The following is a 13,229-nucleotide window of genomic DNA, read 5'->3' as shown; positions in this document are numbered from 1 at the left end:
AAATTTAGTCCCCGGCTTCATCGCGGCCTAGTCGCGAAAAATCCCGCCCCCGGGCCTGCTTGTCAGGGGGAAGGGCGGTATTACCGACAGAGGGCTGGAGCATCTTGGCATGCCTCCCCTCCCCTCTCATGGACCACTATGGGGCCTCCAGATTCCCGCCTTTTCCCGGCGCCGCCCATGGCTCCACTCCCCCCTTGAGAGCTCCGGCGGCCATGTTTGACATTCTGCCGGTTTATGCTGCTGCTGCACATCTCTACAGCTTTGGGGGACCCACGACAGAGAATCAGGAGAACACCAGCGGTTGGTAAGCCACACCGGTCACCCGGTGCTGGTTCCCCTAGGGTGCCGTGATATATATATCTACATATATTATATATATTCGGAACGGCTGTTTAACCCTTTCCCATATACCCTCAGTGGTCGCTCTCCTAAGGGACAATTATTGCTTGCAGCATGTCGTCCACAAGGAGCAAAGCCCTTAAGACACAGGGTTTTTTTCGCAGCCTGTACCTCTTGTGGGGCTATGTTGCCTGCGGGATCCACCTACCCTCACTGTGATCAATGCTCGACTCCTGCCACGCTTGCTCAGCTGGAGCCCGGGGCACTTGTGGGCCCCTCGGCTCATGTAGATCCCCCTGCTCCTCCTGAGCAGGCTGCAGGGACAGAGTCACAGTCATTGGCCTCTTTCGCTGAGAAACTCTCTGTCACTTTCTCAATCCATTGCACAGTCTATGGACAAATGGTCATCTAAGCTCCTTGAGGCTTTGCAGTCCAGACCGGGCTCTTCACAGGCCCCCGCCCTTGTTAGTTTGTCTCCTCCAGGGCCTTCTCGTTCCGCGCCGCAGCGCGCTCCCAGGATAGCCCCTAGGTCCCAGGCGGAGGACTCCTGCCCGGATCGCAGTCCCAGACCGGCTAAGCGGCCTCGCTGGGACTCTTCCCCGGCCTCCTCACGCTGCTCTGGATCTCAGCTGGAGGACTCTCAGGATGACGAGGCGGACGTGGGAGCTCAGGGCTCTGACCCTGACTTCGCCCTCAACCTTGATACCCCTGAGGGGGACGCCTTAGTAAATGATCTTATTTCGTCCATCAACCAGGTGTTGGATCTCTCTCCCCCGCCTCCACCGGTAGAGGAGTCGGCTTCTCAGCAGGAGAAACACCAATTTCGATTCCCCAAACGTACGCGCAATACGTTTTTTGATCACTCTAACTTCAGGGACGCTGTCCAGAAGCCCAGAGCGGTCCCGGACAAGCGTTTTGCTAAAAGGCACTCTGACACGCGTTATCCCTTTTCACCTGAGGTCGTTAAGGGCTGGGCGCACTCACCCAAGGTGGATCCGCCAGTCTCTAGATTGGCTGCTAGGTCCGTTGTGTCTGTTGCCGATGGCTCATCCCTGAAGGATGCCACTGACAGACAGAGCTCTTGGTGAAGTCTATTTATGAGGCCACGGGCGCGTCTTTTGCCCCGGCCTTTGCGGCTGTGTGGGCTCTCCAAGCAATCTCGGCATGTCTGACTGAGATTAATGCTGTCACGCGGAATTCTGCTCCGCATGTGTCTTCCTTGACCTCTCAGGCATCAGCCTTTTCGTCCTACGCCATGGACGCCGTCCTGGACTCTGCTAGCCGTACGGCTGTAGCATCCGCTAACTCCGTGGCAGTCCGCAGGGCCATGTGGCTGCGCGAATGGAAAGTAGACTCTGCTTCCAAAAGGTTCTTAACTGGTTTGCCTTTTTCGGGCGAACGTTTGTTTGGCGAACGGTTGGATGAGATTATTAAGGAATCCTCGGGAAAGGACTCCTCCTTACCCCAGTCCAAACCTAAGAGACCTCAGCAGAGAAAAATCCAATCGAGGTTTCGGTCCTTTCGTCCCTCCGCCAAGCCCCAATCCTCTTCGTCCAACCGGCCGGAGAAAGGCCAGAGGAACTCCTATGGGTGGCGGTCCAAGCCACGCCCCCAAAAGGCCGCAGGAGGCACTGCCTCCAAGAAGGCCTCCTCATGACTCTCGGCCTCATCTAGCCACATCCTCGGTCGGTGGCAGGCTCTCCCGCTTTGGCGACGCCTGGTGGCCACACGTTCAAGACCGATGGGTGAGAGACATTCTGTCTCATGGTTACAGGATAGAGTTCAGCTCTCGATCTACGGCTCGTTTCTTCAGAACCTCCCCACCCCCGCACAGGCAGACGCACTGTCTCAGGCGGTGGACGCTCTAAAGATGGAAGGAGTTGTGATTCCCGTTCCCCTGCAGGAACGTGGTCGCGGATTTTACTCCAACTTGTTCGTGGTGCCAAAAAAGGACGGGTCTTTCCGTCCCGTTCTGGACCTCAAGCTGCTCAACAGACATGTGAGAACCAGACTGTTTCGGATGGAATCTCTCCGCTCGGTCATCGCCTCGATGTCACAAGGAGACTTCCTAGCATCGATCGACATCAAGGATGCTTATCTCCATGTGTCGATCGCACCTGAACACCAACGTTTCCTGCGTTTCGCCATCGGGGACGAACAACTCCAGTTCGTCGCATTGCCCTTCGGCCTGGCGACAGCCCCACGGGTCTTAACCAAAGTCATGGCATCCGTCGTGGCGGTCCTGCACTCTCAGGGCCACTCGGTAATCCCATACTTGGACAATCTCCTAGTCAGGGCCCCTTCTCGGGTGGCGTGTCAACGAAGTCTTACCGTCACTCTGGCGACTCTCCAGCAGTTCGGGTGGATCATCAATTTCCCGAAATCCAAGTTGACGCCGACCCAATCACCGACTTACCTCGGGATGGAGTTTCATACCCTTCCAGCGTTAGTCAAGCTACCGCGGGACAAACAGCTTTCTCTGCAGGCGGGGGTGCAGTCACTTCTTCGGAGTCAGTCACACCCCTTAAGGCGCCTCATGCACTTCCTGGGGAAGATGGTTGAAGCTATGGAGGCAGTGCCATTCGCGCAATTCCATCTACGGCCACTCCAATGGGACATTCTTCGCAAATGGGACAAGAGTTCGGCTTCCCTCGACAAGAACATCTCTCTTTCACTTGCAACCAAAACATCACTTCAGTGGTGGCTTCTACCCACATCTCTGTCTCGGGGAAAATCCTTCCTCCCCCCAACCTGGGCCGTGGTCACCACGGACGCGAGCCTGTCAGGTTGGGGAGCGGTTTTTCTCCACCACAGGGCTCAAGGAACCTGGACTCCCAATAGAATCGTCCCTTCAGATCAATATTCTGGAGATAAGGGCAGTATATCTAGCCCTATTGGCTTTCCATCGGTGGCTGGAGGGCAGGCAGATCCGAATCCAGTCGGACAACGCCACTGCCGTCGCCTACATCAACCACCAAGGCGGCACTCGCAGTCGTCAAGCCTTCCAGGAAGTCGAGCGGATTCTGCAGTGGGTGGAAGTCACAGGCTCCACCATCTCCACAGTTCACATCCCGGGCGTGGAAAACTGGGAAGCAGATTTTCTCAGTCGTCAGGGCATGGACGCGGGGGAATGGTCTCTTCACCCAGACGTGTTTCGAGAGCTCTGTCGCCGCTGGGGAACGCCGGACGTCGATCTCATGGCATCGAGACACAACAACAAGGTCCCGGCCTTCATGGCACGGGCTCAGGATCACAGAGCTCTGGCAGCGGACGCTCTGGTCCAGGATTGGTCGCAGTTTCGACTGCCATATGTGTTTCCCCCTCTGGCAATGCTGCCCAGAGTACTACGCAAGATCCGGTCCGACTGCCGTCGCGCCATTCTCGTCGCTCCAGACTTGCCGAGGCGGTCGTGGTATCCGGATCTGTGGCATCTCACGGTGGGTCAACCGTGGGCGCTTCCAGACCGCCCAGACTTGCTGTCACAAGGCCCGTTTTTCCATCTGAATTCTGTGGCCCTCAACCTGACTGTGTGGCCATTGAGTCCTGGCTCCTAGCGTCTTCAGGGTTATCTCAGGATGTCATTGCCACCATGAGACAAGCCAGGAAGCCAACGTCCGCCAAAATCTATTACAGGTCTTGGCAACTTTTCTTATCCTGGTGCTCTGATAACGGTTTGTCTCCATGGCCGTTTGCTTTACCCACATTTCTTTCATTCCTACAATCTGGAATGGACAAGGGTTTGTCCCTCGGCTCTCTCAAGGGCCAAGTGTCGGCGCTCTCCGTGTTTTTTCAAAAGCGTCTAGCCAGGCTTCCGCAGGTCCGCACGTTCCTGCAGGGGGTTTGCCACATGGTCCCACCTTACAAACGTCCGTTGGATCCTTGGGATCTTAACAGGGTTCTGACGGCTCTTCAAAAGCCGCCTTTTGAGCCGCTGCGGGATGTTTCTCTCTCCCGTCTTTCTCAGAAGGTGGCCTTCCTGGTGGCGGTCACATCACTTCGGAGAGTGTCTGAGCTTGCAGCGCTGTCATGCAAAGCCCCCTTCCTGGTCTTTCACCAGGATAAGGTGGTTCTGCGTCCTGTCCCGGAATTTCTTCCTAAGGTGGTATCCCCCTTTCATCTAAATCAGGATATCTCCTTGCCTTCCTTTTGCCCTAATCCAATTCACCAGTGTGAAAAGGATTTGCACTCTTTGGATCTAGTGAGAGCACTCCGGTTCTACGTGTCTCGCACGGCGCCCCTGCGTAAGGGCTCTCAGGCTTCCAAGTCAACCTTGGCTCGGTGCATCAAGGAACCGATTCTCGAGGCCTACCGTTCTTCTGGGCTTCCACTTCCTTCAGGGTTGAAAGCCCATTCTACCAGAGCCGTGGGTGCGTCCTGGGCTTTGCGGCACCGGGCGACGGCTCAGCAGGTGTGTCAGGCAGCTACGTGGTCTAGTCTGCACACTTTCACGAAGCACTATCAAGTGCATGCCTATGCTTCGGCAGACGCCAGTCTAGGTAGGCGAGTCCTCCAGGCGGCGGTTGCCCACCTGTAAGAGGGGGCCGTTTTCGGCTCCTTTTATTGAGGTATTCTTTTACCCACCCAGGGACTGCTCTTGGACGTCCCAATTGTCTGGGTCTCCCAATGGAGCGACAAAGAAAAAGGGAATTTTGTTTACTTACCATAAATTCCTTTTCTTCTAGCTCCTATTGGGAAACCCAGCACCCACCCCTGTGCCCTTCGGGCTGTTTGTTCTTTTGTGTACACATGTTGTTGATGTTGATTTGTTCTTTTGGTTCATGGTCTTCAGTTCTCCGAACATCCTTCGGATTGAATTTACCCTAGACCAATTTATATGTTTTCTCCTTCCTGCTTTTGCACCAAAACTGAGGAGCCCGTGATCCACGGGAGGGTGTATAGGCAGAGGGGAGGGGTTACACTTTTTTAAAAGTGTAATACTTTGTGTGGCCTCCAGAGGCAGAAGCTATACACCCAATTGTCTGGGTCTCCCAATAGGAGCTATAAGAAAAGGAATTTACGGTAAGTAAACAAAATTCCCTTTTTTGCTGCTTTCTTTTTCTTGCAGATTTTAATAAATACTGAATGGAAGAATACATGCCAGAAAAGTCTATGAGAATCCTGTTCCATGTCGCATTTTTACTTATAGATTTTGTTGCCGAAAAAAGAAGCAGCATGTCAATTCTCTTTGCGGTTTTTTTACTGCGTTTATATAATCCACTTCAGAGCTCGATCACTGCAGTGGGTTATATCTATCAGTGCTGCAATAGCAGCACTGACCGTTCACCTCACCCACCATGCATACCGCATGGTCTGTGAGGCGCTCCGTAGCTCAGTATCCCGTCATCGTCATTGGGATGACCCAAGGTTGCCATGGCAGCAATCAGGTGCCTTTTGATAGGATTACAGGGACCTGATCACCAGGGAGAGGTAAGAAATTAGGCTGTGTGCGTATTGCATGCATTTACGCTGAGTCTAGCACTGCAGCGTAAATGCATGCATCCTGCGTCCCCAGCACAATCTGAATCGTTCCGCACGTTGCATTTGAGAGCGCAGCGATTTGGATGCTGAAATTTTGATCCAAATCAGTGCGTTCAAAAATGCAGCATGTCACGTCTTTCATGCGCTTTGGATGCAGCTCCCACTCTGTCTATGGGAGAGGCAGCATCCGAGCGCATGAAATCGGCATCTATTCTGCAGACACACTGCATCCATTACAGTGTTTCTGCAGCGATTTTGAATCGCACATGAGCTGTCAAATCACTGCAGAATTTTCTGCAGTGACACGACGCAACGCAACAAATCCGAACTCTCTCTACCTCCTGAATGCTTTGATCACAGCATTCAGGGGGTTAAACTACCGGGTGCGGCATGGGCACTGCTCCGGGCAGTGACTGCTGGGTCCCGGCTGTAACATCAGCTAGAGACCCAGCGGCGATTGTGGGGTTGTACAAGAAACCCCCACGATCGCTGTAACTTACGCATAAAAAATGCACAAGCATGAGTAAAAAAAAAAAAAATTACGTTTTTGTGCTGCATTTTTCATGCTAAAACATGCAGTTTTGTATGCAGGAAATACGCACACAAATCTGCTATGTGTGCACATTCCCGTATAATGACTGTGGTCACAGGTGAATTTGAACATTGTATTTAACAGTCTTCTATGTTCAATATGGTGTATACACTAAATATTTCAGTACCTGATTCTGTTTTCTTGCTTTTGTCATCAGGGAAAAAGCCAGTGGATTTGAAGAATCTATGAAGTGGAAGAAGCTGACCAATGCTCAGAGATCTGGTCTCAATCAGATCCCTAACAGAAGATTTACTCTTTGGTGGTCACCCACAATAAACAGAGCCAATGTACGTACTTGCTTTTAAAGGAACTTGTAAGTTATTTCATGTTCCCCATACTACGAGCAGCGTGAATCGGAGCCTGGCTGCAGGCGTTTCAGAGAGAACATGGCCGGGGATTATAGGAATAGACAGCTTCTCCCTGTGTCGCTCTAGTTGAATGACCGATCTCTCCTTATGTACCATCATGGGTGAGACTTGTCAATTACTGAGCGGCACGTGGTGAAGCCATCTGGGAGTGGTGCCAGACTAGTCTAGTCTGTTCCTACAGATCCTAGCCGGCTCTTCAAACATTTTTATCTGAAATGCCAGAGCCCATCAGAGGACACGTACCTGGCTGGAAGTCTTGCTGCCCTTGATTTTGGCAGCGTGATCTGATAGGTTCACTTTAAATTTTAATACTCCTTTCTTTGTCGCTCCTAATTGGGAGACCCAGACAATTGGGGTGTATAGCTACTGCCTCCGGAGGCCACACAAAGTATTACACTTAAAAGTGTAAGGCCCCTCCCCTTCTGGCTATACACCCTCCCGTGGGATCACGGGCTCCTCAGTTTTCATGCTTTGTGCGAAGGAGGCACACATACATGCATAGCTCCACTGTTTAGTCAGCAGCAGCAGCTGCTGACTATGTCGGATGGAAGAAAAGAGGGCCATACTAGGGCCCCCAGCATGCTCCCTTCTCACCCCACTCTTTGTCGGCGGTGTTTGTTAAGGTTGAGGTACCCATTGCGGGTACGGAGGCTGGAGCCCACATGCTGCATCCTTCCCCATCCCCCTTCGGGCTCTGGGTGAAGTGGGATTTTACCGGTCTCCAGGCACTGAGACCGAGCTCCATCCACAGCCCCTGGAGACTCTGCTGGATATGGAGCTGAGTATCGTCGGGGACAGGCCCTGCTACGTCAAGGTACTCTGTGTCCCCGTATATATCGCGCCCACACCGCAGCATTGCTGGGTGTGTTAGTGCGCCGGGGACAACAGCGCTGCGCGCTGGTGCCATTCCTATCTACAGCTCTGCTGAGAGGGGACATGTCTTTGAAACTGCCGCGCCGGCCGCTGTTGTCAGTTTTTTCGCTGCGGCGCGGCTGGGATTTGTGGTGCGCCGGGGACTTCCGCGCTGGCCGTGCATATATGACGGCCGCACTTATTACTCGAGTCCCCGGCTTTTTGCGGCCTAGTTTCGTTTCGTTCCCGCCCCCAGGCCTGCCAGTCAGGGGAAGGGTGGGACGCTGTACAGAACGTCAGCGCAGAGGGCTGGAGTCTGCTTTGCATACTCCAGCCCTCACACTGGGCACAGTGGGACGCCAGTTTCCCGCACTTTGTTTGAGGCACGCCCACAGTCCGCCCCTCTTCACAGGACGCCGGCAGCCATTCCTGTGTGCAGTCTGAGCTGGAGAGAGGAGACTGGGAGACCCAGACACGGGATTCTGGTGCCCACACACCCGCTTTTTAGCGGGCGGTAAGCTGCCCTCAAGGGCTGACCCCCACTGGTGCCGAAGTGTATATTTGTATTTTATGCTTGCAGCTATACATTGCACTGTACGGTCGCGGTGATTCTCTCCTATATACCCTCCTAGATTACTCAGAGGATACAACAGCATGTCGACCGCAAAAAGCAAAGGTGCCAAGGCACAGGCTTTCTATGCTGCTTGTACCGCATGTGGGGCTGTTCTACCGGCAGGTTCCACTGATCCCCACTGTGTGCAGTGCTCGGCCCCTGTGGCACTTGCTCGGCCGGGGCCTCTGCTGGAGGTGACCCAGGCAGAACCTCCTGTGAATACTGTCCAGGTGACAGGGACGGAGTTTGCAGTTTTTGCTGACAGATTGTCTGTGACTATGACTAAAATTCTTGAAACATTGCAGTCTAGACCAGTAACTCAGGCCATGGGCACTGTTAACTCATTGCTCCCTGGTCCCCCTCAGTTGGAACAGCTCCGGGATCCGGGGGTGTCACTTACATCCCAGGGTGATGGCTCTGACACAGACGACAGTCCCAGACAGCCTAAACGAGCTCGCTATGAGCGGCCCTCGACTTCATCTCACTGGTCAGGGTCCCAGCAGGACTCTCTGTATGATGAGGCGGAGGTAGCTGATCAGGATTCTGATCCTGAGACCGCTCTCAATTTGGATACACCTGACGGTGACGCCATAGTGAATGATCTTATAGCGTCCATCAATAAAATGTTGGACATTTCTCCCCCTGATCCTCTTGTGGAGGAGACAGCTTCACAGCAGGAGAAATTCCATTTCAGGTATCCCAAGCGTAAATTAAGTGTATTTCTGGACCACTCTGACTTTAGAGAAGCAATCCAGAAGCACCACGCTTATCCGGATAAGCGTTTTTCCAAACGGCTTAAGGATACACGTTATCCTTTTCCCCCTGACGTGGTCAAGGGCTGGACCCAGTGTCCCAAGGTGGATCCTCCAATCTCCAGGCTTGCAGCCAGATCCTTAGTTGCAGTGGAAGATGGGGCGGCACTTAAGGATGCCACTGACAGGCAGATGGAGCTCTGGTTGAAGTCCATCTATGAGGCTATCGGCGCGTCGTTTGCTCCAGCATTCGCAGCCGTATGGGCACTCCAAGCTATTTCAGCTGGTCTTACACAGATTGACACGGTCACACGTACATCTGCTCCGCAGGTGGCACCCTTAACCTCTCAAATGTCTGCATTTCTTTATCGCTTCATTGGGGGACACAGAGACCATGGGTTGTATGCTGCTGCCACTAGGAGGCGACACTAAGCAAAATAAGGAAAACTCCTCCTATGCAGTATACACCCACCAACTGGCAATTGTACCTCAGTTTAAGCTTAGTGTCCATAGGAGGTGGACACACTTGGGGCTGCTCCAGCCCCTCAGGTTTGTATTTTTAATCTTTTCCCCTTTTTCTTTTCAGACACAGCTCGTCGGGCGACAGGGTGTAATTGCTCACCCTGCTCTCCCCCCTAGAGGCCGGTCGCACTGAAGTGGGGTCCGTCCGCCACTTCCGTTGACTTCCGTGCCTGTCTGGCAGGACCCTACCCCCCTAACACTCTCCAGACTGTTTGGGGGGCATCCGCACAGAGGGACAGGCGGATGGTCCTTGCCCCCCTCCCCCTGCACGCCCGCTCTCCACAGCCGGCCTGATCAGGGAGGGGAGACGAAAAAATCCTTGGAAGAACCCCGTCTCCTTATGCCCTTCCCAGGGATCAAGCCAAGGAGGACAGGATCAAGCAAGGAGGACTATCAGCCACCGGGACAGGTACCCATCCCTTGTCCCGGGTCATGGGGGGCTCCGTTCCAAAAAAAAAAAAAAAAAAAAAAAAAAAAAGTCTCTTTAAATCATTATCTATAAAGCTTCGTTTCTTACCTGGGTCAGCTTCCCCCAGGCAGTACGCCCCGTCCTCAGCGCCGTCCTCGGCTCCCCCTGCGGTCTCACCTAAAAATCTAGTTCCCGGCTTCTCTCCGGCCTAGCTCCTGTTAGGCCACGCCCCCTCCCGGCCGGCCTATCGCGTCTGCCCTTACTTCTAGCAGGCCTGCCCGCTCCAGCAGCCAGTCAGGGGAGGCCTCTGCGCGCCCTTTCTCAGCCAACCACGGGCCTCCTCTCTCTCTCTATCCCGGCCGATACCTGCAGTCTGCGCGCCGTTTTTTCGCGCTCTTTTTTCGGCTCCTCCTCCGGCCTGGGCCCTCAGCAGCATTCACTGCCCTGCGATCTCCTGTGCGGCAGACACGCTCCACGTGCAGCCACCGGCCTCACGTCCCTGCAGCTCCTCGGAGCCCCCACCTCTGCTCCCTCAGCCTGCATAGCTGAACAGGAAGCGCCTGCACACAGAGACAGCTCAAACACAGATCGACAGAATCTGGGTAAGCTCTGCCACTGGGAGGCAGCTCCTTCCCCAGTACCTCACCCACCTGGCATCCTCCTGTCTCTCTTCCCTTGCCTCACTCCCTCTCTTCTGTCCTATGTCCAGCACAAGAGCGACCCGCTCTCAGACACAGGCCATAGTGCTTCACTTCGCCTGCTCCTCTTGCCTAAAGAAATTTTCCTCAGGGCAGTCCTCCCCCATCTGCGTAGCCTGTAGCACCCCTAACATGACTACCACGGAGCCCCCCACCGCCCGTAACGAGGACTCGGCCCCCATGCCTGGGTGGGCTTCAGCACTCTCCCAGTCTGTGGACAAGCTAACTGACATGTCTCAGTCCTTAGCATCGGCCATAGACCGGCTGTCTGCCTCCTCCTCTGGAGTCCCTCCGGTAACCCAGAGCGAGTCTGAGCCCGCAGCGCCTCCAGCCCGGCAAGGCAGAACCCACAGGAGGTCTAGGAAGCGGTCCCTCTCTGGGTCATCCTCCAGCTCCCCTAGCCCTGCTATGGCCGCCAGAGCATCACGCTCGCCGTCTCCTGCCTCTTCTGCGACAGCTCCAGATTCGGACCAGGACTCTGCTTCTGACTCCGATCTGGACTCTGAACATATATCCAAGCTGACCGGTATGATGGACAGTCTGGTCATTGCTGTCAATCAGACCCTAGAGGTACAGGATATTGACCCGGCGCCTACCTGTCAATCAGTCCCTTTCAAGAGAGCCAAGAAGCTGCCAAGAAGCTTTGGCAACCACAGGGAGTTTGAGGATATTTTTTCCAAACAGTGGGAACATCCCGACAAGCGTTTCCAGAAGCGCAAGCGCGCTCAGGTCCTTTATCCCTTCCCACCGGAACTGCTTCAGAAGTGGTCAGTGGCCCCTTCGGTGGACCCTCCGATCTCCCGACTCTCGTCCAGCACCACCCTGCCGCTGTCCGATGGAGCCTCCCTGAAGGATCCCTCGGACAGGACCATAGAATCCTTAGCCAGGTCGGCCTTCGAAGCCTCCGGCTCTGCCATCACTCCAGCCTTCGCAACCACCTGGGTTTCCAAGGCTGTCTCCGCCTGGGCAAAGCTCCTTCGGCGTGGTATCCTGGCTGACGCTCCCAGACCAGAGCTGGCAGATCTGGCAGATCAGATCACTCACGCCGGAAAGTATCTAGTCGCTGCGTCCCTTGACTCTGCTGCTTCTGCTGCCCTGGCAGCCGGCAACATTACTGCAATCCGCAGAGCCCTGTGGCTTAAAGCGTGGAACGCGGACTCGGCATCCAAAAAGTCTCTCACCAGTCTTCCCTTTGTCGGTGCCAGACTCTTCGGAGAAAAGCTGGACAAGATCATCTCTGAGGCTACGGGAGGCAAGAGTACCTTCCTCCCCCAACAGAGGACCCCTCGTGCCCCTCCAAGGCGGCGACCTTTTCCTTTTCGCCCCTTTCGTCAATTCTCCACCAACAACAACTCACGTCGGGAGCGGTCCCCAGCGCGTCAGGAGAGACGGAAGCCCTCCTTCAAGGCAACACCCCACTGGCGTTCCTGGCGTTCCCGTGGCCAGCAGTCCAAGTCCTCCAGGTCCAGATCCCACAGATTTTCCTCTGCATGACTGGGCTCCCGTCACCGGGTCCCAATCCAGGGTCGGCGGTCGTCTCCGCATGTTCAGAAGCACGTGGCTTTCCGTGATAGACGACGCCTGGGTTCGAGACGTCGTCTCTCACGGCTACAAAATAGAGTTTTCTTCGCTCCCACGCTCACGCTTCGTCCAGTCCAAACCCCCCAAGGACCCCTCCCTCACAGAGGGCTTCTTCGCAGCCATTCAGGCCATGCGAGACTCTGGGGTCATCATCTCCGTACCTCCTCAAGACAGATTCCGGGGTTTTTATTCAAACCTTTTCGTGGTACCGAAGAAGAACGGCACAGTCCGCCCCATCCTGGATCTCAAGCGCCTCAACAGGCGAGTCCGTCTCCGGCGATTCCGCATGGAGTCTCTGCGCTCAGTGATAGCGTCCATGGAACCAGGGGAGTTCCTTTGCTCGGTGGACATCCAGGACGCCTATCTCCACATACCGATCTTTCCAGCTCATCAGAGATTCCTACGCTTCATGGTTCAGGGACAACACTTCCAGTTCACTGCCCTCCCCTTCGGGCTCTCGACAGCTCCCAGAGTCTTCACCAAGGTAATGGCTACTGTCATGGCTATTCTTCGGACCCGGGGGATTCTAGCCATCCCGTATCTGGACGACATTTTGATCAAGGCTCCCTCGGCGGCGGAGTGCCGCGACAGTCTCAACATCACTCTGGATACTCTATCCCGTCTCGGCTGGTTGATCAACAGACCAAAGTCATCTCTGATCCCGTCTCAACGCATCTCGTTCCTCGGCATGATCTTCGATACCACGCAAGCGAAGGTTCTTCTGCCCAAGGACAAACTCACAGCCATCCTCAGGGGGATTTGGAAGCTCCAACGCGCACCTCGCTGCTCCCTTCGATACTGCATGAGCATTCTCGGGAAGATGGTGGCGTCAATGGAGGCGGTGCCCTACAGTCAATTCCACACTCGCCCCCTTCAAGGTCTCCTTCTCGCAGCATGGGACAAGTCTCCTCACTCTCTGGATCGACTAATTGCGATCCCTCCTCGAGTCAGGGAGTCATTGGAATGGTGGAGATGCTCTCCCCTCACCCTCCAAGGGAGATCATTTCTTCCCCTTCGATGGAGGG

At 54.7% G+C, this 13,229-nt stretch overlaps 1 protein-coding gene across 1 annotated transcript in view; it reads left to right on the top strand.

Moving 5' to 3' along the window:
- PRPF8 (pre-mRNA processing factor 8) overlaps window positions 1-13,229 on the top strand; it is a 148,413-nt gene that overhangs the window by 69,425 nt on the left and 65,759 nt on the right. The window contains 1 exon segment of the mRNA XM_075335330.1: window positions 6,567-6,696. Within this exon segment, the coding sequence (XP_075191445.1) occupies window positions 6,567-6,696 (130 nt within the window).

The sequence above is a fragment of the Anomaloglossus baeobatrachus genome, chromosome 2, assembly GCF_048569485.1.
Source record: "Anomaloglossus baeobatrachus isolate aAnoBae1 chromosome 2, aAnoBae1.hap1, whole genome shotgun sequence".
In the NCBI taxonomy this organism is placed as follows: domain Eukaryota; kingdom Metazoa; phylum Chordata; class Amphibia; order Anura; family Aromobatidae; genus Anomaloglossus; species Anomaloglossus baeobatrachus.
Note: the sequence above shows the minus strand (reverse complement) of the source record. Positions and strands in the feature narration are given on the sequence as shown.